Source organism: Miniopterus natalensis, chromosome 8, assembly GCF_054644295.1.
Source record: "Miniopterus natalensis isolate mMinNat1 chromosome 8, mMinNat1.hap1, whole genome shotgun sequence".
In the NCBI taxonomy this organism is placed as follows: Eukaryota; Metazoa; Chordata; class Mammalia; order Chiroptera; family Miniopteridae; genus Miniopterus; species Miniopterus natalensis.
In genome coordinates this window covers 1925914-1949531 of record NC_142088.1, presented here as the reverse complement: position 1 = coordinate 1949531, position 23618 = coordinate 1925914, and the positions used below count along the sequence as shown (strand labels likewise).

The window sequence follows — 23618 nt, the reverse complement described above, 5'->3', positions numbered from 1 at the left end:
ACACCCCCTGCCAGGACTCTCAGATCCGCCCCCATCACTTTCTCCTGGGGGCTTTCAGAACGGGGCAGGATGACTTCAAAAGAGCCAGAAGAGTTCATGTGAAATACACGCCGATATCCCTAAAACGCGCGTGGAACGTGCCACTTGGTTAATGCACAGTTTTAGACGGACATCAACAGAGAAAGAGCCGTGGCCCCCACAGTCAAGGAAACAGACCAGGGTGAGATTTTCTTCAACGGTTTGAACAGATTTTAAGTCTGATCCCCCCCCCCCCCCCGCTTGTGAAACTAAGAGTAACAGAAACGGATTTTTTTTAAACTTCAGTGATCTGTAGAGAAGTCACGTACACAAGAAAAATACTCTAAAGCTTTAGGGGTATAGGGCAGGTAAACCTGGTCGATCTGTACAGTTTTTAGATACTGACTCATTTTAGAAAAATTCCCAACATTCTGCGGACTTCTTTTCTCTTGTATAGAAATACATCCTACAAGGTTATGGTCAGTAGGCAGTTAGATTATTTTAAATAACAATTTTTTAAACGCATTATCAGGGTAACGATTTCTATTACCAAGGAAACTATCTCGGTCTGAACTGAGACCTTATCAGACCCACTTCCATTTTGACCCAGGGACAGGTATATCTTTGCAGAAAAGCTCCATGTGGTTGTGCCCACAGGGCATTCGTAAGCCTGGAGGGGAAGGCGGCCGAGCTTCAGGGAGCCAGCACGTTCACAAACCCAAAAACTACAGAAAAAGGTCTTTACGCCTCCCGCCCACAACGAAACAAACTTGCTTTGACATTTACTTGCTGATTATACGCAGCAGGTTTCACTATTTTCAACCCCGTCCCCAGTGGCGGGGAAGCAGCTATCAAGTCGCCTCCCCCTGGACCGAACCTCGTCGGCTGTGACAAAGGAGAGCCGGGCACAGGCCCACCTCCCGCGGCGACGGCGGGCTCTGATCTTACCGTCTCTCCACGGGCGCCCCGGTTCCCGATCGTGCCCTTCGGTCCTGGATCCCCGGGCTCGCCCTGCGCGCGAGAAACGAGGCTGAGACGCCTGAGGGCCGAGGGCGGTTTGCCACGTGCGTCCCAGCCGCCCTTCCAGGTGAGGCCCCTGCCGACTCCACCCTTAGGATTTTGATAAAAATGATCTCTCCAGGGGCACCGTTCAGGTGAGGAGCCCTGGAGGAGCCCGGGGAGGCCGCAGTGTGTTCTTCTCAGGAACATGGCATAGGGGCATGCGGGCATTCGGACGGCGCGGGGTGGGGGAGAGACAGAGACAGACAGAGAGAAACAGGAAAGAAGCAGCCAGGAGAGCCGGTGGGCGCTGAATTCCACAGGGAGACCCAACACCGCCCACAGGAGGCAGAGAGAAAATCCTGGACGGACAGGACACGGTTCCTGTGCTGAGGACACACTGCCCTTTCAGGCTGGCTGTGACGAGCTGTGTGGTTTTCTCTCAAGGTCTGCGGAAAGCAGGTCCTCAGACAGCCCCCGTGTAACACGCCCCCGGTACCCCAACAGTCAGGGCCCCCGGGCCAGCTCAGCGCGGCCAGCATTCAGACGGGGGCACTCGGCGCAAGTCGATGCTGTGCTGAGGGCCCCGCGCTGCTCTGAACGCCACGAGGATGCTGAGCTGTGGCCGCAGGCGCAGCGGGAGCAGGCAGACGTCCCAGCCCCTGGTGGGCCGGGCTACCAGACAGCCAACCCACGGAGCACAAGCAGGCCGCCCCCTCGAGGCCGGGACAGGGACCCCCGGCCAAGCAGCTCCCAACGGGGGGCTGGGCGGGAAAGACCCGAGGGGCGGCGAAGGGGTGTGGGAACGAAGCGGGCGCACAGGCTGGCAGTTGAGTGAAAGGGCACCTGGGGGCTGGCGGGGGGGGGGGGGGGGAACCTCAGGAAACAGGCTCCCCGCTTGCCCAGACAAACCTTTCTTCCCAGGGGCCCGATTCTGCCGCGTTCTCCAGGAGCGCCTGCGGTCCCTCCGCTCCCCTGGGCGGGAGGAGAGGAGCGTCAGTGAAGCGTTCCCCTCGGAGCCTCAGAGCGTGACTCCCCCCTCGGCCCCCACCCTGGGGGTCAGAGCTCAGCGTCGCCCGTCCTCAGTCCCCACGGCGCAGGGGACCCGACTGCAAACGTGTATGGCTCCTGCCGCCCACAACGTTAGTGTGACGCTCAGGCCAGTCTGCGCAGATGCCCCCACGGCGCAGTTCTCGACGTACATACGCATCCTGAGGCCCTACCCGGAGGACAAGCGCCCAGACTGTGTGTGGCGTTTGCCCTTCTCCGGGTCCACACCTCCGCAGGGCACCCGTTACACAGGTGTGGAGACCTGCGCACACAGCGGATGAATGCCTCGATGTCCCTGCGCCCCGCACAGCCTGGGGACGGGGAGTGAGCCCCACGAATGTGGCAGAGACCAGACGGCAGCGGCTCTGGGTCGTCAGTAACCACATCAAGAGCTCCGCCTGGACCCTATGTCGTCCTACATTCTCGATTAATCAGCTAAAATAAACGTTGGGGGGAAAAAACCCAAAAGCTTTAAAAATAGGCCTGTATCCAGTTTCGAAGGGGGGGAGAATTTCTGAGCGCAGAGGGCGCCCCCCAGCTCCTGCTTCCGCCCCAAAGCACACTTGTGCCTCCAGGGAGCCGCAGGCTGGTTGGCTGCCAGGCCTGAGTCACCGCTGTTTTCCGCAACAATTGGCAGGATGGCCCCGCGGCATCGTGTGGCACCCGAGGGACAGCAGGTGCGCGGACGCGGGTCCCAGCTCGTCACTAGCAGCTGACACGTCGGATTCTGCAGTCTCAGCAGGTTCATCCTCTGCGCTGAGCTCGAGGCTGGGACCTCCTCACACAGAATCAAACCTCAGAGCCAGTCTCCAGGGGCGATTATGAAACCGTTTGTCATAATCGAGAATTCCGGCAGATCTGGTTACATGTATGCGGTTCCTCACTGGGACCTCGGGGACAGGCCCAGCCGGCTCCGCTGACCCCAGCTGGCCTGCGTTTGGGAGGAGCGGCACTGGGACCGAGGAGCCCCTGGAGCCCCAAGAAAAAGGGCTCTTACTTCCTCCCATAATCCAGCCGTGAGGACTGGGGCCGACCCAGGACCGGTGTCACCCAAGGGTCAGGCTAAGGGGAGGTCTGTCCTCAGCAACACCGGCCACAAAATCTCAGCCTGCTCGGGCCCCGAGCCATCCGCTTAGCCACACAGAGGGGGCGAGGAGACGGACTTACCCGCGGGCCAGGAATGCCCTGTTCTCCCATCAGGCCCGGAGGGCCGGTGGGACCGGCTGGACCCTGAAGGAGGAAAGGAAGGTCAGGGTCAGCGCCGGGTCACGGAGATGCTCCGGGAGGAAGCTCGGGGCGACTCTGCGCCGTCCCCGGAGCCCAGAGCCTCACTCACGCTGCCAGTGGGGGCCCCAGAGACCACACTTCTATCCCCGCCGGGGGAGCGGCGGCCCGGCCCAGAACACGATGGGGAAGTTAGTTTTAAAAACACAGGTCAGCCCACGACGCTCTCAGCGGCAGTATTCACAGCGTCCAAAAGGAGGAAACTGCCCGCGTCCGTCGGCCGATGAGCAGAGGGCGAGCTGTGTCCGCGCGCACAGCCACGGGATATTATTCAGCCATGAAAAGCGAAGCCCTGTCACATCCTACAGCACAGTGAACCTCGAAAACGTGCTCAGCGAAAGGAGCCGGACACAAAAGGCCACCCATTAACTGACTCCGGTTCCATGAAATGTCCAGAACAGGCAAATCCTTGGGGACAGAAAGGAGACGGGTGTCTCCAGGAGCTGGGGTGGGAGGCGAGGGGTGACTGTGGGCACAGGGTCTCCCCCGGGAAGGCGAAAGTGTTTGGAACTAGACAGAGGTGGTTGTACAACTTCGGGAATGTACCACATGCCCCGAATTGTTCGCTGTAAACGATGGGCTTTGTGTTCGGTTTGTGAAATTGACTGTTACCTTAATTTAAAAAAAAAAAAACAAACACAAGAGCATCTGGGAAATGGCTCAAGGCGTGCAGTCCCCCAGGTACTGACCTGTGCACCTCTGGTCCCCTGCTCCCCCGGGGAGCCCGGCTGGCCAGGACCACCCCTGTTGCCCTGGAAAGAAGAAAGAGAAGATGCGGGGAGGGGCCAGGATGGTTTATGCCCTGTCTGGCGAGGGGTCGGGGCCACCAGCCCAGCTCTACGAGGGGCTTCAGGGCCTCCGACCCGAGCAACTCCAGGGAAGACGGTCAGCAGGGGGAGCCAGCTGCCACCCTGCACGGCGACGGCCGCCACCCCTCCTGCCCCGCTTCCCTGCAGGATGGCTCCGGGAACGGGGTCTGAGGCCCCCACCTGCACGGCGCAGGTGAGAAGACAGGCGCCGGGCGCTGTGACTCGCCCACGACCCGGCGGGTGGGCACGTTGTGGGCGAGGGAGGCCCGGGAACTGCCTTCTCCATCTTTTTCCCGTCACCCCCCACCCTGTCCCCGCTGTGGTCATTGTCACGAGTCCCTTAGAAGATGCTAAATTTAAGGAGATGGGGAAAACTGGCAGCTGCTGACTGCGCCCCAAGGACAGTCCTTCGTCGCTAAGGACAAAAGAGGTTTCCACTCGCGGGCGGCGGCCACGAGGACAGTCCCCGAGAGCTCACGGCGACGGGAGAGAGGCGCCGACTCGGGCTTACCTTAGCGCCTGCCGGTCCTCTTCGGCCGTAGCCACCCTGCGGGAAAGTCACACACGCCGTGAGGGAGACAGACGCGGCCCGCCCGGGGACTTCGTGCGACGTCACCCACACCCCCACGTGCCACCCGCCCTGTGCCAGCCCCGTCCGCCCGAGGAGACGCCCTCCGGCCTCATGCCCGGCGAGCTTGGCCCCCACGCTGCCCCGTTAGTCACCCAGATGGCAGGCTCGAGGATGACTTGGGCCCTGCCAAGCACAATAATGCCGCCCGGCGGCAGGGCCCCGGCCAATTCCAAGTGAGGAACGTGCGAGGGGCCGTCAGGCCAGCTGTTTTTCTACCGTTTCCCGACTGACTGCAGAAGTCACGGGGCCACTAATTATCGGGGGAGGGGGCCCCGGGCCCTCGGCGCGCTGGCCAAGCATCGCCGACCCTCAGCCAGGTGCGAACCCCGAGCCCGGGGGCGCAGCGTGGCCGTGTCCTGGCAGCACCTCCCTCCATGCTCGGAGGCGACCCTCAGTTTAAGGAAACGCGGCCTCGCTGCTTGAGTAACCCGCCCGTTCCCACGCCGTGACGCCCCCTCCTCCCCCCGCGGCGGGAGGTTTGGGTGGGAACGGGGGTGTCCTGGGGAGGTCTCTGCAAGGCGAGGAGCTGGATTCTGGGGACGGTAGCGGCCAGCGGTTAGCAGGCTTGGCCCGTCGCTGCGTCAACCCAAGGGCCACAGTCTCCGCTCCCGACGCACCAGCCCGGGGATCTTCTGGGGCGACTGCTTTGCTATTACTTGCTGTAGTGGCCGCTTCTTTAATGGGAGACTGTGGCCTCCTTCCGTGGATGACACATGGACAGGTGGGGGTGGGGCGGGGCCGGGTGGCTCCCCAACCGAGGAGCGCTCTGGCTGGCCCCTCCCAAAGGGACAGTCTAGACACAGGCCACCAGTGCTCAGTGACTCATTGCTCAGGCCAGAGGCGGCCTGTGGGGGCCCTGAGGGTGATGTGGGTGTGAGGCAGCCCAGCAGAAGGACGTGCTTCGTCTGGGCCCGAGCCTGGCAGAGCGAGGTCCAAGGGACAGAAGAGGCCACGCCGCTGGGCCTCACCCTGCTGCAAAGGAGGCAACTGAGTCTACAAGAGCCCTCGACTGTGTCGGATTAAAACCCGAGTTCCCACCTGTGCAGAACTGAAAGGAATTGTATGTGTGACCGTCGCTCGTGAAAACCAGCCTGGCCCTGCTCACGAGCTGGGCCGTATGAGCTGTAGCACCTGAGGGACTCCCCGTGGCTTTCCCCGTAGGGCTCAGCAGCCTTAGTCAAAAATAATACCCAGAGGTTTTAAGAGAGAGTTTTCAAATATCATCGTCTTCTGAATTTTAAAAACAAAATTATGCCCACAGCATATGATCTGAATACAGACGAGGGTCATTTCCTCAGGTCCCAGGCTCCCCCGACCATCTAACATCTCAGCCCTCCAAACGTCGCTGCTGCTGGGAACCGGCTGCACAGCCCCAGCCAGTGCCTGAGCAGAGACCTGCGCTGGGCACCCACCAGCATCCTGAACGGGACCCTGAGGATTACAAATCCCAGACGCCCCCCCCGTGCGGGCGCCACCTGCTCCCAGCTCCAGCTCCGAGTCCCCCTGGGCCCTGGAAGCTCTGGGCCCCGGCTTTAGGTACAAACTCATCAACAGGACGCAGAGATTCAGCGCCCAGCGAGCCTCTGCAGCCGACATTTCTGAAATGTCTTAAAAAGCCACTGTGAGCTGCAGTTCCCTGGAAAACGGAGTCTAGTTTCATTGCTTGAGCCCCAGCAGCGCCCGCGCACACACACATGCACACACACACACGCACACACCAATCTCACACATATACACACACACGCACACACCAATCTCACACATATACACACACACACGCACACACCATCTCACACATATACACACACACACGCACATACCATCTCTCACACACACCATCTCATCCACACGCACATACACGTGCACACATACATCATCTCTCTCACACACATGCACATACACACACATGCACACGCGCCATCTCTCATACACGCATATACACACATGCACACACCATCTCTCTCACACACGCACATACACACACACGCACATACACACACACACACACAAAACAGCTCTAAAACCAACAGCAAGCACAGGACCCTGTCAGCCTTCCTGCCCTCACTCCCTCACTCCCCCCAATTCAAGTTTCATTTGGATCTTTTTAAATATTTAGTGGGATAAAACTTGGCCATATTTTCGAAAGCAGTAAAGATAATCCTTTTAAAAGCGCCTGTTCGGTATGTTTCTTTGGAGAGGAAGGAAGCAGGTCTGGGGGAGCGAGAAGAGACTGAGCACAGAGCAAATGACAAGAACGAGCGGCTTCTCCAAGCAGCACGATTTGGGTGGCAACGGTTTCAGAAATTCCCTTAAGCTCCCCAATAAAAAGCAGTGGAGAAGCCCTGCCCAGGCAGAGTTTGGGATTTAGGGGGTGCTAGCTAATACCACGCAGAGCCCCCCACAGCGCTCAGGGCACTCACGTCCTTCCCAGGCTCCCCGGGCCTGCCAGCCACGCCGTCTCTCCCGGGGAGACCCTGGTGTGGAAAGAAAACGGCATGAGAGTCTCGTCTGCAGAGAAGCCTAACCCGGGGACACTGCCCAACACGCCGCAGGGAGGGGCCCGGTACCCCAGGGAGGGCAGACACTGTGGGCGCGTCACGCTTCCCACCCCTCGTGCCTCCGTGAACATCTGGGGGCCCCAGTTCTGCAGGGAAGAGGCCCCTCTCGGACGGATTGCTCCATTCCTGGCGGAGACTTCCTTCCAGGGGACACACGGTGGGGTTCAGGGGACCCTCTGCTCCCAACCTCCCACATTCACAGCCTCGAAGACGACTCCCGTGGCCCCCGGGCTGGAGACAGCCCAGCGTGGGTCTGTCTCGTGGCCCCCAGCACAGGGAGCCGGGAGCGGAGCAGCGTACCATGGGCCCGATGTCCCCGGTCTCTCCTTTGGATCCTCGCTGCTGGCTGTCCCGTCCGGAGTCACCCTGGAACAACACAGGTCGGGGAATGAGCCACGTGGGCAGGAGAAGAGCACCTTAGGTTTGCTGTAGGAAACGAGCGGCAGGTGTTTTCAGCTTCTCTCATCTGTGTTTTATAGTCTTCAAGGACATGACTGTCACCAGGCGGCCTCCCGGCCTCCCGTCCTGGACGAGGCAGGAGGGGGCCGGGGGCACCGTCCCGCCTGGGCTCAGAGTGTTTGGCCGACGCCACCGGCAGCCCAGGGAGGTGGGACGGACGCTGTCTGAAGGGGGTGTCGGGGGCCCGGCTCCGCGCTTGCGTCCTGACCACCGGGCCCAGCTGGAGTGAAGAGTCCTGAGACCGCATTTTAGGGGACTTCTCAGGTCTTCATGTGACAGGCCTGGCAGATGCGTAGCCAGACAGCAAGCACGTCCCCAGCGAGCCCAGAATCGAGGAAAAGGGGCTCGTCACACAGTTTATCAGGTCGTCTGAAAGCGACATCGAAAGCAAAAGCCCCCCTTTCGACCCTCTGCTCCCACAACCCTCTTCCCCAGACCCGGGTCCCGAACTGCCCATAAGGACTTCTTACCGGGTCACCTCGGATTCCAGCTTCCCCTCTTTCTCCTCTGTCCCCTTTAGGTCCTTTGTCCCCCTAAACAAAAAATACACGTGGAGACTAAACATCCAAGAGAGCTGCAAACCATTGTCCTTAAAGTCACACTGTTCAGCCCACAAACCTTAAATAGACCGAGGCTGAGCATTGAAGGTAAAATTCCTTCCAAATATTTCCAATTTGTTCGGGTAACCCACAAATATTTATTAGGGACCCACTCCGGGCAGACGCTGGGATTTATTTACAACAAGACAAACCCAGTCCCAGCCTATGGGACACAGTCTCCAAACAAAATATCATGTAATCGGTCCCAGCTGCCGGGGACCTAGGGGACGCCGAGGAGGCAGCCCCGGAGGGGGTCTGGGAAGGCTGCTTGGAGGAGGTGGTCTTAACGGGCACGAACGAGCGAAACGGCCCCTGGGTGAAGTGGTTACAGTTTCTCCATCACGAAGCACTGGAAATGCACCTACCCTTCTCCCGGGACTCCCCTTCTCCCCGGAGGCACCGGCCACGCCTTTGTCTCCCTGCCAAAGACAACGATAAGACGTCACTCCTGGCACAGCTGCCCCCGCGGGCCGGGTTCCAGCCCCTGGAAGCGTCAGGACCACAGCAGCCAGGACTCAGAGCACGAAGCCACTTACGTCTTCTCCGTCGAGCCCATCCAGTCCGATCTCCCCCAGCTCGCCCTGCGAGAGGACAAGACGCACAGGTGAGGCTAGAGGCCTTGGGGCAAAGGAGACATGAGAAATCCCGGAACGTTTTACATTCCGGGGAACCAGCTGCGTACCTTCTCTCCTGGGAACCCGCGGGAGCCCTAGGAAGCAAGGGAAAGAGGAAACGTCAGCCCGTCAGCCCGTTCCCGGGGGCTGGGCCCTCGGCCAAGGAGGGGGCTGCTCCCCCCAGCCCCCGAAGGCCGCAGCAGCTGAAAATTCACTATTAGAGATTTATTTGTTGGGATCGCCCTCGCACCGTCACATGGAGGTCATAAGGCTGATTTTCCTAGGCCCGAGCACTGGGCGGTTTGGCTCCCTGGGAAGGAGGGGTGGGTGGGGCCTGACAGCCCGGGACGCCCCGAGGCCCCTCCGTGACTTCGTGGACGGTGGCCCTTCCCCTTAGCGTCTGCTCTCAAACGTCGGCAAATGGAAAGTCCATCAGTCCTTGAGTCCGAGTCTCACACAGAGGACCAGCGAGTGCGTCTCCCTTGCTGCCCCACCTCCTGGCTCCTCTCGGGTCCCTGGCCGAAGCCACAGGCACCGACTGGCCTTCTCTCCGCCCTGGCCCACGTCCTGTCCGTCCTTGTGACGGTTTCCTGGCGGCTCCCTGTTTCCATAGGAAACTCTTCCCGCATTCGCAGGCTCCCTTCCTGAGCCCTGGGCCCTCCACACTGTGGGCTGCCTCCAGGAGAGGCCACAGGCTGCTGGACTCCGCGGGCAGGGGCCCGGGCAGCCGTCCTCCCCCAGGGGCCCTGGGAGAAACTGCCCACTTCTGCGTGTGCCGCTGGCCCCTCTCCCCACCTGGCTGGTGCGGTGGCCCCCAACACTTGGGGCCCCCCACACGGTACCTTTATTCCTCTCTGGCCGGGGCAGCCCTGGAAACCCTGAGTGCCGTTCACGCCAGGAGGGCCACGTTCACCCTGTTGGGGAGACAGAGGCATCTGTGAGTTGGAGCCCCTGGCTGTCGTGTCCCCGCTGGCCTGGGCTCTGTGAAAGGCCTGCCTTCGGAGCAGGTGTTAACCACTGGGAACGCTGACGGAGCCAGCAGAGCCCCAGCATCCCTGCCCCCAGGCCGGGGCACAGCATCCCTGGAGGGAGGGGTCGGGAGGCCCTGCAGCACAGAGGCAGCTCCTCGAGGCCTTGGCTCCGTGAGCGGGCCCCGGGCACCGGGTCTGGGCGGGAGCTGGGCCCCTGTGGAGAGCGCTTGGCCGGACTGCTCCTCTGTGTGGCCCTGGTTCCCAGCTCTCCAATGAGGCTGTGCCCAGCCTGGACACTGGCACTGCCAGCTGGGACCCCGTGACCTCACCTGCTTCCCACGGGACCCTGTAATCCCAGGGCTGGGCCTTCTTCTAGGGTCTCAAAGCCTCTCAGACTATGTCTGTCCCTGGTACCGCTTCCCAAAGACTCTACCCACCCCTCAGCTGGACCCTGAGGCTATTGACCATCTAAACCTTCCCTGGGAGATGTCCCCTAAAGGACGTAACCCCGATTACACCCTGCTTGGGGTCCCCTGCACCCGCTCCCACTCACTCCCACCTCTGCTTGGGAATCAGAACTCAGCAGACGCTGAGTGTGGGGGACTCGGCGGCCCTGGGCCTCAGAGGCACCGACTCCCCTGCCCCCCGAGACCCCCAGAAGGAGTGGCAGCCAGAGCTCCGTGACCACACCTGTCACGCTCCGGCCACCGTGCTGTTTTCCAGCGGGTAGGAATCTGACCGGGTAAAGGCCTGAGGAAGCTAGAAACTCACGTCCTCCCGGTGGGAGGGTCGCTGGCAGCCAAGCAGACTGTGGGTCCACAGTCCGACCCCCACAAGGAACAAGGAAGGGGTGAGATCCGAGGAAGGAAAGACCACTTACGGGCCCGCCCTCGTCGCCGGGGTAGCCTCGGTAGCCGTCTTCTCCAGAGATGCCCTGGAACAAAGCAAAGGGGTTGGTTCTATGGGTAGCCTCTCCCCGAGGCCCTGCCCGCGGGTGGCAGGGCTAAAGCCAGCCTGGCCCCGGCGCTGCCTCGCACTGAACAGTTTCTATTCATTATTTTGGTGCAATTATTCTATCGGGACCTTTAAGGCTCCCGATCTACCCAGAAGCCCTGTCGTTTCCTGTAACTGAGGCCGATGCTAAGCACCCCCACTGGTCGCCCGCAGTGAGCCACGGCCAGGGGTGCCCGCTGGTCCTCCCATCCTTTCAGCACAAAGAACCCACGCGTCACGGAGCAGGGCCCCTTGCCCCGGGGCTGGGAGAAGGGAGCGGACATTTGGACACGAGTCCGCTCCTCGGATCTCCCGCCCTGCAACCTGGGGGGCCCCCCTTCTCCCCCTTCCCCATCTCCAGCCAAGGTCATGACGGGCTCGGGAAATCCAGCCGCGGGAGTGAGGAAAGGGCCGCACACCATACCTTTGGCCCGATGCTGCCGATGGGCCCTCGGTCTCCCCTCTGTCCGGAGCACTTGCAGGGCACCCCACAGCAGGCTTTCTCAGCGATGTTGTCCTGCCAAGACGTAGAAAGAAAGCTCACGTCTCAATAAGCCTACAGTAGAAGCCCAGATGTGCCCTAAAGGTTGAGACTGAAGTGTGTGGATCCCACGGTGAGAGGGGACGTCACTCCTGCGTGGCGGTCACTCTAAGACCAGCTGAGTGGCTCAGCCAGCAGGACGGGGGGGGGGGGGAGTCACTCGTGGGCCCCTAAAGGGCAACCAAAGTAAGATAAATCTTATTTGCAATGTCACCTCACCCCGGACCTTATTTCTAGAAGTTTCCAACATAGATATGCAAGTTTCTAATGTTGAGCATAACTTATGTATTCTTAAGCTCCAAAGAGCAAAGCAAACAAATTGCAGATGGTCGAGTCAGAAGGTGGTTCCAACATGAAGATCGAGCGCTGGCTGGTGTGGCTCAGCGGTTAGAGGGTCGGCCCGAGCACCAAAGGGTCACGGGTTTGATTCCCAGTCACGGGCACGTGCCGGGGTTGCTGGCTCGATCGCCGGCCCCGGCTGGAGCTCATGCTGGAGGGAGCCGATCAATGTGTCTCACTCTCATCAGCGTTTCCCTCTCTCACTCCCCCCACCTTCCACCCTCTCTGATAAGCAATGGAAAAAATATCCTCAGGCGCCGACTAACCAAGAAAAAAAATTTTTTTTAAAGATCCATATGCCCTTTCTCAGGACCAGGGTCAGGGTCAGGGTCAGGGTCAGGGACTGGGGCACCGGCTGGAGGAGGCCTCGGGGGCAGCCTGGTGCTGTCACCACCCAAGGACCTCAGGGCTGACCACTCGGCCCACATCCCCCCGGGCCCCACCCGCACTCCCAAGCCTCCAGCCAGGGAAGGCGAACTCCTGAGGGCGAGGGAGCCCCGAGGACGCCTTCATTGTCCCCACAGGAAACTCGGGGAGAAGACATTGAAGCCCTTCCCCGCCCAGACGTGGTCTCTTTCCCGCGTGTTCTTGTTTCCATCCTGCAGCTTCCCGAGGCGGGGACCCTGCGTCCACCTAGGAGCGGGCGACCTCAGCGCTCGCCCGGGGACCCACCGTCCGGCTCGCTGCCTCTCTTGCTCTCGGGTGTCTCCGATTCCAGGGCTCACACGCGTTACGGCCACAGGGCAGGTCCCACCCATGGGTATTTAGTGGGTTAACTCGCCCGCCCGGAGCCCCTCCCCGCGGCCTGGGATAACAGACTATCCTCTCGAGAGGCCGGGAGCCGTGGCATCGGAACGGGGGTGCGGAGCCGGGAGCCTCACCAGCTGCTCCGCCAGCTCGTAGTCCAGGTCCAGCAGGTTGAGCCGCAGGGGCCGGTTGTACATGAAGCCTCGGCCGAACTCCAGCTGCATCAGCTGCTCCAGGCCGGCCACGCGCTCGAGGCCCACCAGGAGGAGGGCGCGGACACCTGCGGGGACAGGCGGGTTCCCAGGGCTCGGGGGCTCGCAGAGCCATGGCAGCTTTCTCCTTTCTTTTTAATGTAAACATCAGTATATAATTTGGCCTTTAACTGAAAACCTGTCTAATCAAGCGCGTCGGCCACTCCGAAGAGCTCGGAACAGTGGTCTCAGGTACGTCGGTAACTAAGTGGTTCCTATGAACACAGGCGCGAGCACCCACGGTTTGGTATCAGAGCTGCCAAGTTCCAAAGCCGCGGACAGACACACGCTCCCTCTGGGAGCCGGCAGCGGGGCCGGTCCAGCCGCCTTGAGTTTGGGAAGTATGCCGTTACTTCACGTTAAAGCACACGTTACTTCATGCCGTAGTCCTGCTGAGCCGTGATAACCGCAAGCTGAAAACGCAGCACTACTCTTGGCTACAAACTTAATTGCTAGTTTCTGGGATGTGTCTAAATGAACCAAATCTTCGTGTTCGTTTGCAAAAGCACCATGCTCTCGGGATGTCGCGCCACCTGAATGGGTCCGAGAGCCTGGGGGGCCCGTGCCGGGACCTGGTCTGTGCTGTGTATAGCATCCTTGGTGGCCCCTTCCCATAGCCCCAGGCGGGCGACAGAGAGCCAAGATGCCCAGGGGGCAGTGTGCCCCGAGGACTCCATAATCGATCCATGAATCCCTGTGTCCCCGGCAGGTCAGGGCGCCTGCCTCCCCCGCGTCTCCACCTCCCTCTCAGAAAGCCCGGGAACCTACCTTCCTGCCGGAGCTCTTCCGACGCCTTTTGTAAATCAGCCAGATCTCCGTCCGCCCCGTCGGTGAAATGAATGACCACCTGGAAATGAAAGGTGAGTCAAACTCCAGCCAAAATTAAGAAGAAACCTCCAGGTAACCGGGCTTAGCCAGTTCGAACCCCTCCTCTTACGGTTGAGAAAAACCGAGGGCCAAAGTCGAGACACAACCACCCCATGTTCACAGCTCTGTTGTTGTGCAATTAATCAGCTGGGAAGGGAATGGGTGTGCTGTAGGGCTGGACTCACTCAAAAACACAAGCAGGGATCAAAATAAAAAGCGTTCATCTCACTCCCCTGGTTACGTGAGGCCGTTTCTGGAAATCGTGTGTGTAGGTGCGCGTCTGTGCACATAATAAACACATATGTATGTACACAGAGAGAGAAATATGTACAGAGAATGGAACTATTTAATAGGTGGGACTATAAATATGAATCGCTCTCATTTTAACTCATTCAAGCTTAATTTCTGATTGCGAGGATTTTTTTCAGGCCTTAAATAAAACTAGTAAAACACGGGAGATGCTGCATTTTGGAATATTGCGACGGGTTGAGAAAAGGGCTGTCACACCCAGGCACAGCAACCCGTCGGACATGAACAGTGTTTAGAGAGCTCCAAGCTATTCCTCTGGAGCAGGCAAATCCCGAAACGGTGCGGGACGCCGAGCGGGGCCCCGCGCACCTTCACGCTGTCGGGCGAGGCCTGCCTGAACTTGGTCCCGTAGGCCCGCAGCGTGTCCGCAGTGAGCACGTAGGGCTGCTGGCCCCGCATGTTCCTGAACTTCTCAAACAGCTCCGGCTGGTACTCGGCGAAGTCGAAGGCCTCCACGGGGCCCTGGGGCGTGTTGCCCACCACGGAGACCCGCACTGTGGGCATCTGGCCACCGCTGCAGCTGAGCCTTTGCATCTGGCTGATTCTGTTCAGGATGGTGTCCACCTTGGACTCGAGGCCCTTCTGAGTCACGAAGACATTCTGATCTCTGGGGCCATCAAACCCGAGGATCACGTCCAGATTGCAGGCTGTAAGGGGAAAAGCAGGCGATGAGCTCTGAGAAGGGCCGCGGAGAGTCCAAGGTGCAGGCGCAGCCCCAGGACGTGGGCCCGGATGTCACGCTCGGGGGGGAAAAGAGATCTCCTGTGGATGAGCTTTGAAAAGCAATGAGATCTTTCTCTCTCACAGGGGACACGGGTGCTGACTGTTAGGGACCAAAACCATGGGCCATTTTCATACACTTGCTCTTTTCATGATATTAATAATTTGGAGTGACACACAGCTGCTGTCTAGATGCCTCCCAAGCCCGGGCACTTGAGAGTTCAAATACCCTGATCTCACATAATTGATCTAATGCAACTACAAACAGAAACAGGGACTGATAAGTCTGAATCATTTGGGGGATTAAAGAGTAGGGAGAAAAAATAAACCTTATAAGGGCATGAAAGGCAGGCTTCCACTCTTACCCCGGAGGAACATCCGGTACTAGGCGACCCCCTGGACCCAGCCCACATGGCTATGAGGAAACGCCTGCAGTGACCACGACTTGAGGCCACAGGCCAGCGCTGGGGACCCAGGTAACTAAGTCACTCATGCACATGGAGGAGACAGGGTGGAAAACGTGCCCGGGAAGGGGATTACCTTTGGAAACGTCAGTCACCCCTGGACACAAGGTCTCGTGCATGGCGTCGTCCAGAGTCTCCAACACCTGCTCCTTCAGCTCGGACAGCTCCTGGATGTTGCCCACCCGGAAGGCGGTGGCGCTGTTGGACGCGATCTTCCCGACCTCCACGGAGTCCACGGGGCCCAGGCCCACGGCGAACACCTTGACGCCCCTCTGGGTGAGCGCCAGGCTCGCCTCCTGAGCGTCCTCCGTGGACTTCCCGCCCGTGATCACAAAGGCGATCTGAGGGACCCGCTGGTCCAGGCGGCTGCCCGCCTCCGGCACGAAGTGGCTCAGCCGCAGGTGCTCGATGCCCACCCTGGTGTTGGCATGCCTCCCCCCTTTGTAGACCACCTTGTTGATGGCGTCGATGATCTGCTGCTTGGTGGACAACTCCTTCAGGAAGAACTCGTCGGTGGGGTCGGAATTGTACTGCACCAGCCCCACCTGGATGGAGTCGCCCTGTCCGTAAACCGTGTCCACGATCTCGGACACGAAGTGCAGCACCTCCTGGAAGCTGCTCCTCTGGAAGTTGATGGAGCCATCCAACAGGAACACGATGTCTGCCTTCTTCTTATCTAAGAGGAGCCGACGGGAAAAGGAAGAGAGCGTGGGTCTCCACAGCCACACGTGAACATGCAAACTGTACATCGAAGTAACAGACATCAGACAGTCCTGCAGCTTCTTCACAGGGACACCTCGGCTCCACCCCGCCCCTCCACGGGCTCCGAATTCACAGCCCTCAGCGCATGATGCTGAACGCAAGAAGATAAATGACAAATCACTGAACCAAAAAGAGAAGGCAGCCCTGGCCGGTGTGGCTCAGTGGTTAAAGCGTCGGCCAGCAGCCCGAAGGGTCCCAGGTTTGATTCCGGCCAAGGGCACATACCTCGGTTGCAGGCTCAACCCCCAGGCACGTGCGGGAGACGACCAATCAATGTCTCTCTCTCTCTCTCTCTCTCTGTCTTGGCCACTCTCTGAAAAGCAATGGGAAAAATATCCTCGAGTGAGGATTTGAAAAAACCAGTGAGGACAGATGAGAACTCCGTGAAACTCGTCGGGGTTACCCCACCCCGAGTGGTACTCTGCTGCGGAGTCTGGTCCGTGACCTCAGGTGCTTCGGGACACACCACCGATCACTTTCCTCTGGTCAAAAATAAAGGATGGCGTCTGGCAGGAGTTGGGGGACAGGTGCTAGAGGCAGATCAAGGAAAGACCGCAGAAACAGGCTGGGGAATGGGACGCAGACCCCACACGTCCCTGGAGGGCGGCCTGCCAGCCTGCTGAGAGCTCTGGGGCCTGCTGAAAGTCAGTGGCACTCGGGGCAATTTCCTAATTATACCAAGCGGTCAAGAACAGAGGAGAGAGGGTCATGGGTTGGCCAACTTCGATGACCCCGCGCTATTCTGAGAGCCAACGAGCCTGCAGTTACCCCTCGAGGCACCGTCCTAGGACCTTTCCGTGGGGCTCCATTAGCCTCACTGAAGCTCACAGGAAAATCGGTGGCTGTACGCTGAGATGTTTCCTTCTACAGCATCAACTAATTATTATTCCAATATTTAATTTCTAATATTACCTGCAGCAACAACTCTATGAGATGAAAATTATTCAAATGAATGCTAATTACATTTCCCATTTGAAAAATATTGATGTCCCACTCCCTCGTCACGGGTCCCACAGCTCGTACCTGTCCGTGGAGGAGAAGGCGTGTCCACGCCCGGAGGTGCAGGAGTGACCCCCGAGGGTCCGAAAGAGTTCATGACCCTGTCTTCTATGTTGGGGAGGTCTCTGAACTCACGCAAGGTGAAGACCAGCCTGGGGTTGTTGGTGATGGTCTGCATCTCCTTTCTGTCAGATTTTCGGTCTCCAATCCCTAAACTTGCGATCCCTGAGTTGCGTATCACCTCAGAAAACCTGGAGACGTCATCCTCGGACTTTTCACCCAGAAACAGCACCAGGTGCTGGGGCACCCCGTCTTCAATCCGGCTCCCGGCGGACTTGACAAAGAGGTTTTTGGCCACAAACTCCAGAGCTTTGCCGGTGTTGAGCGGAGACCCGCCCTTGAACCGCAGGCGGCGGAGGGCGTCGAGCACGGCGGCCTGGGACTTGTAGGTCTTCAGGTAGAACTCCGGGAAGACCTCGTTGCTGAACTGCACGACCCCGACCCTCACCTTATTGGGGCCGATGTTGAGCCTGCGGACGATCTTGATGATGAAGTCGCGAATGTGGGGGATGCCCTCGGACCTCATGCCCTCGGAGCTGTCGATGAGGAAGACGATGTCGGCGGAGTCACTCTCAACTGCGGACAAAAGGAAAACAGGTGGAGGCTCAGTGCGTGACCGGCACGCATCTCTCTTGGTTTCTGCTCTGTTTCTGAACTTTGTATTTTATTCTGAACTTTGCACGGCATCCCACCTTGGTATTACCATTAAATCTATCACCCGAGTCACCTGTGTTTGGCTCCTGGGCTTTTAAAAATTAATCATTAAAATTGGGTGCTTTTCACCAGAACTGTATCCACTTCTCGAAATATTTTAAGTTCTCCAAAACTTTCTGAGTTTACTCAGTTTTAATTTAGTCTTTGCGGTCTGGGTTACAACTAATTTTTTTAAATAAAAGTGATTGTTAGAAACGAATCCTGGAAACCATAACCTACAGAATCATGAGCTGTTACCACCGGAAGGGGCTGAGATGGTCCAGCCTAACATCTTCATTGTACAAGAAGAGAGGGACAGCGGAGGTCAAAGGCCCACTCCTTGTCCACGGCCACCGCTCGGCTGACCCCACCACCCAGAAAACCCCACTGTCTCCCAGGGGGCCGCTGCAGCTCCGTGGGGCCAGAGTCATAGTATTTCTTTTCGCTCACAAATCTCTAGCATTTATCAAAGTTTTTATTGTCAATATTACTTCTCCTGTTTCTTTACATGAGTCCATTTTTTAACTATAAAATTAACCAGAAAGTCCTGCCTTCCTTTTTGTTCGGATTCCAGGAGGCCACGTATTGAACTGCTCAGATGTTTCCACTGGACAAATTCAACCTTTCGCTTCGTCAATCACTGGACTACTGAGAGTGGAAACAACGCAGAAAAGCTGAGCAAGTCGTGGAAGTGAACCATTTACACTGAGAAAGAGGAACCCTGTCCCCCCCCACACAACCAGGCCTCGGGGAACATCAATGTCAGGGAAAGCCACGTGGCGGCCACGATGCCTCAGGACAAAAATGAGGTCATGCTGTAACCCCAGGTGAGCACCGACAAAAAGAAGACAGAAGTGACCAGACGGCCCTCTACCCCGGCTCACAGGCGTGACCACCGCTTCTTTACCAACTGCAGCTTCAGCCATAAGATTTAGCAAGACACCCAATCATAGAATTACTTCCATTTCTTGACACTGTCTGATCCGGGCAAAGCCCCACTTCCTAAGCCGTCCACAGACTCACCTACCGGTAGCCCGAGTCCCAGCGGAATCCCCTCTGGGCGATCCCGTGGCTCACCTCCCTCCTGGCCACAAGCAGTAGCCCCAAGGCGCTCAATCGCAGGCGTGCCTTGATTTTAACTTAACTTGTCACGAGGACCATGGATCTTTGAGCCTGGTATTTTTTTTTATATCCCAGACACCCAGAGAACAACAGCAACAACGCCCTGAAACCCACCAGGCGGGGGGCGCCGCGTGCTGGCCAGCATCTGCTGTATCTGCTCGTGGGTCAGCGTCGTGATGGGCGTCAGCAGCCTCTGCTCCAGGCTGGGCAGCTCGCGGAAGGTGCTCACGGAGAACACGTACTCGGGGCTCAGCGAGATCTTCACCAGCTCCTCCCGGTCCACGTTCTTGGCCACGGCGAGCGGGGCCACGCCGTACTGCTTGAGCTCTGCCGTGGCGTCTTCCACCCCGTCCGTGGGTTTCCCGGACAAAATGAGGACCAGAAACTGAGGGACGCCCTCCTCGATGCGGCTGCCCAGCGGCCTCTTGAAGATGCTCCTGGACACGTACTCCAGGGCGCCGCCCACGTTGGCCTGCCGCCCGCCCTTGGGCCGCAGCCGCCGCACGGCGTTCTGGACCTCGTCCCTGCTGGAGTAGGCGTTGAGCAGGAACTCCACCCGGGGGTCCTCGCTGAACTGGATGACCGCCACCCGGGTGGCGTCGAAGCCCACGTCCAGGGAGTCCACTAGCCGCTCGATGAGGGCGCGGATGTGCTGAAACTCGGGGCCGGCCTGCTGGGACCCGTCGATGAGAAAGACCACGTCCTGCTTGCCGCCTGCACCTGCGGGTCAGACGATACCGTGGGTTTCCCTCCACCGGCACCTGGTTCTCGGCATGAAAAAAAACACCTCCCGGTTCATCGTGGAACCCCCCCCCCCCGACGGGCAGGGCACCCTAATCCTAGTTTATTGTAACCGGGCCCAGGAGAGGGGACAGAAGGAGGGTGTAGGACACACTGCGGCCACTCGGCCGGGCGGCCTTCCCCCAGGTAAGACCTCTCAGCAGCAAGCAAATTCGAAAGCAGTGCGCACACCTCGGCCCTGGAAATACCCGTGTTTCAAAGGCTGTGCTGCAGCTTGGTGAAGGGCCGCGCCTACCCCTCCCTGCTCACGGGAGGCCCCTGGCCGGACCTCCCGGGGCAGCTGGGACCGCAGCCAACTGCTGCCGCCCGCGAGGTGCCTGCCCTGGGAAGCCCGCAGGAGCCCCCCCGCAGCGTCAGAGCCGTCTACACTGCCCGCCAGCCGCATGCCCCTCTGTAGGCTTGAGTTTGGCCAAGAACATGAATCTTAGCATCTCCCCCGAGCCTCTGCCACTCTGGCTACCGAGACCGAGCACCCGCGGCTCCTAATTCTTCGTGGAATTCCAGTTCACCGCGTATGTGGCGGAGGAAACAAGGTTGAGAGCACGTCGTAGCCCACAGTCCAAACGAGTAGCCCCAGGTGGCCCCGGCCAGTGTGGCTCAGTGGTTAGAGCATCAGTCCACGCACTGAAGGGTCACGGGTTCGATTCCTAGTCAAGGGCGCATACCTGGGTTGCTGGTTCGATCCCTGGCCCCCGTCAGGGCCCATGTGGGAGGCAACCAATCCATGTGTCTCTGTCACATCGATGTTTCTCTCTCTCTCTCTCCCCCCCTCCCTCCCTTCCACTCCCTCTAAAAAAAGAATCAGTGGAAAAAACACCCTCAGGTGGGGATTAACAACAACAAAAAAGTCGTCCAGATGTTTCAAGGAGCGAGGATCCAAGGAGTCCCCTCCTTACCTGGCCTCAACACCGGCTGCAACCTGCTCAGCTCTTGGCTGCTGAGCTGGATCACCCTCCGGGAGATGTCCTGTTGGACGTCCCCCAGCTGCCCGAAGGTGGGAACAGTCACGGCAAAGTCTGGGATGTAGGAGATGGTCCGCATTTCTGTCATGTCGGCGTTCCCGATGCCAATGCCGATGGGCACGGCCCCGCCTCTCTTCAGGACCACTGAGGGGCCCCTCACGTCGTCCCCGGACCTGTCAGCCGTGAGGACGACTAGGAGCTGGGGGACGCCTTTTTCCACCCTGCTCCCGGCCGAGCTCGTCAGCATATTCTGCAGGACAAAGTCCAGGGCGGCCCCAGTGTTGGGGGTGGGCCCCCCCAGCAGGGCCAGGCTGCGGACAGCGCTGACCACGGTCTGCTGGTCCATGTATGAATTCAGGTAGAACTCGGGCCTGGTCCGGTCACTGTACTGCACCACGGCCACGCGGACGCGGTCCGGGCCCACGTCCAGGCTCTCCACCACTCTCTGGACAAAATCCTTGAGCAGAGAGAAGCCGCTCCGGACCCCGTCGGAGCCGTCGAGCAGAAACACCACGTCTTTTTCACCTGAGGCTGGGAGGAAGACAGGACATGAGGGGGACAATTTCCTACCAACGGAGGTGGCCCGAAGAATGGCCCCACAAACACGTTCGGTTCAGCATCCCCAGAACTCGACTTTGGGGACGTCCTTAAGAGAGGGAGAAAAAAGGATCAGGTTTAGAGGAAGAAGAAATGACGATGGAGACAGGTCAGGGAGGGAGGAGATGCTATGCCGCTGGCCTCGAGGCTGGAGAGAGGGGCCACGGGCAGGGAGAGCAGGCGGCCTCTGGGAGCCGGAGAAGGCCAGGAAATGGGTGGCCCTCGGAGCCCCCGGGGGGAGCGCCATCTGACTGACACCTAGATTGTAGCCCAGTGGAACCGGTTTTGCATTTCTGACCTCACTAAACCTGCAAGATAGCAAATTCTTTTTTTTTTTTTTTTTTTAAGCCACTCCGTGTGTGGTCATTCGTTACAGCAGCCGCAGGAAACAGACTCACCAATTTGTACCGATGACCCTTTCGTGTTAGAACTGTCCAAGGTGTGAGCACTTAGCTTTCAAAGGTGTGCTCGAGAAAAACGCTGGGGGCCAGAGAGATCTGCACGGCCGAGCCTGCAAAGCCGTTACCACTTCACACGCGGGCGGCTTGAAATAAATTGCGCAGGTCACAGCGGATGGATGGGGAAGGGCTGTGTCCCAGATGCCCGGGTTACAGTCCAAAACCGACCGAGGGCGGGCCCGAGAGGCGGCGTAGAAACTCCAGGCTCCCCGTGTTTAAGCAGAAGGGCTACACGCGAAATTAACTGCTCTTCTCGCCGCGTTTGTATCCGCCAGAGGGAAGTGGTTACAGACAGAGGCATGAACTGCGGATGAAACATGTCCATGCGGCGTTTTGGGGGGAATGTGCCTCTTTCACCGTGTCTGTGTCCCTAAGGGGAAGGATTCTGACACGGCGACGACCGCTGAGAGTAGACGGGGGGATAGGAAGGTGGAGATGGGCTTAGCTGCAATGTGACCGTGTCCTGTGGCCTTTATTACGTGTGTAGTAAAAGTCATGTTTCTTGAAAGGCTGTGACCCACTGACACATCTAACCCTTATCAGGTACCTCACTGTGAAATACTCTAATGCCCTTGGAAAGAATCACTGAGTCCCCTGTTTTGCCCTAAGGAGCGGTGAGAGAGTCCAAGTAGGGAAAGAAAAGTCCTATTTCATTGTTCCCGCAAAACCACCCGTTAATGTCCCGCCCTCCCCGGAAACCCAAGGAGGGCTCCCGCCTGGGGACCGGGGGCCGGCCGCCCTCCACCCGCCCGCAAGCTGAGCTGCAGAGGCCCCGAGAGCCTGTGCGGCCCTTACCTGGCGTCGGGGCCCCGGTTTGCACCGTCTTTAAGAGATTCACGATCTGCGGCTGAAGCTCTCCGATCTTGGGAAGCGACTCAGCGACCAGAATAAAGGCGGGGGACGGCACGACCATCTCCACCTGGGCAGGGACTGCGTTCTTGGCCTGGAGCGCGAAAGGCACCACCCCACTCTGCTTCAGCAGGTCCGCTGGCTCTTTCATGCGGTCCGACGACCGCCCCGCCACCAGCAGCACCAGGAACTGGGGCACCCCGTCCTCGATCCGGCTCCCGGCGGACCTCACGAAAACGGATCTGAGGACGCTGTCCAGGGCGTACCCCAGGTTGAGGGTCTTGCCCGTCTTGAGCTTCATTCTTTTCACCAGATTCAGGATCTCGGGCTTGTTCTGATGCTGGTTAAAATGGGACTCGACCCTGACGTTGTCGCTGTACTGGGCCACCGCCACACGGGTCCCATCCGGCTTCACGTCGAGCTCGTCGATCACCTTGTAGAGAAAATCTCGGACGGCGTTGAACTGGCCCACGACGTTGGCTGAGCCGTCGAAGAGAAACAGGATGTCCCGCTTGCTTTCTGCAAGAAGAAGGAGCCGAGGACACCGTGAGGCTCAGGAACATGACAGGCACCAAGCTGACGGCAGCCCGGCAGCCAACAGCACCGGGCAGCGGGAGTTCCCGCCGTTCGTGGGACGGCCACTGTGCCAGCAAGGCGGGCAGAGCCCTCACCGCTATCGGCGAAAGGCCCGTTTCAAAGCAGTGCACACGTGCAGAGGACCGGACAAGACGGGCCCCCCTCGGACAGCACGCGTCTCAACGGGGGAGACAGGAAAGGCCCAGGGGGTTCTGCTCTCCCATCGGGCGGGAGCCGCTCTAGTGGAAGAGACAGTGTTTATTCTCAAACCATAAACTGAACCACTGAACACGTGGTCTTTGCTGTCATCTTGCTTGAAAACGGGCCTACGTGGCCCTGGCCAGTTTGGCTCAGTGGTTAGAGCGCCGGCCTATGGACTAAAGGGTCCCAGGTTCAATTCCAGTCAAGGGCCCATACCTCGGCTGAGGCTCGACCCCCGGCCCCTGTCAGGGAACACGGGGGAGGCAACCCATCGATGGGTCTCTCTCACGTTGATGTTTCTCTCTCTCTCTGTCT

The 23618-nt window shown here is 59.1% G+C and overlaps 1 protein-coding gene across 1 annotated transcript in view; it reads right to left on the bottom strand.

Moving 5' to 3' along the window:
• COL6A3 (collagen type VI alpha 3 chain) overlaps positions 1-23618 on the bottom strand; it is a 65893-nt gene that overhangs the window by 17566 nt on the left and 24709 nt on the right. Inside the window, exons 7-28 of the mRNA XM_087819490.1 lie at positions 22473-23045; positions 20557-21153; positions 18974-19579; positions 17009-17620; positions 15300-15899; positions 14349-14686; positions 13632-13710; positions 12747-12892; positions 11410-11502; positions 10873-10926; positions 9864-9935; positions 9090-9116; positions 8944-8988; positions 8773-8826; positions 8279-8341; positions 7650-7715; positions 7212-7265; positions 4672-4707; positions 4041-4103; positions 3235-3297; positions 1930-1992; positions 967-1029 (exon numbers count right to left, since the gene is read on the bottom strand). Coding sequence (XP_087675616.1) covers positions 967-1029; positions 1930-1992; positions 3235-3297; positions 4041-4103; positions 4672-4707; positions 7212-7265; positions 7650-7715; positions 8279-8341; positions 8773-8826; positions 8944-8988; positions 9090-9116; positions 9864-9935; positions 10873-10926; positions 11410-11502; positions 12747-12892; positions 13632-13710; positions 14349-14686; positions 15300-15899; positions 17009-17620; positions 18974-19579; positions 20557-21153; positions 22473-23045 — 4367 coding nt within the window. The remainder of the gene's footprint in view (positions 1-966; positions 1030-1929; positions 1993-3234; positions 3298-4040; positions 4104-4671; positions 4708-7211; positions 7266-7649; positions 7716-8278; positions 8342-8772; positions 8827-8943; positions 8989-9089; positions 9117-9863; positions 9936-10872; positions 10927-11409; positions 11503-12746; positions 12893-13631; positions 13711-14348; positions 14687-15299; positions 15900-17008; positions 17621-18973; positions 19580-20556; positions 21154-22472; positions 23046-23618) is intronic.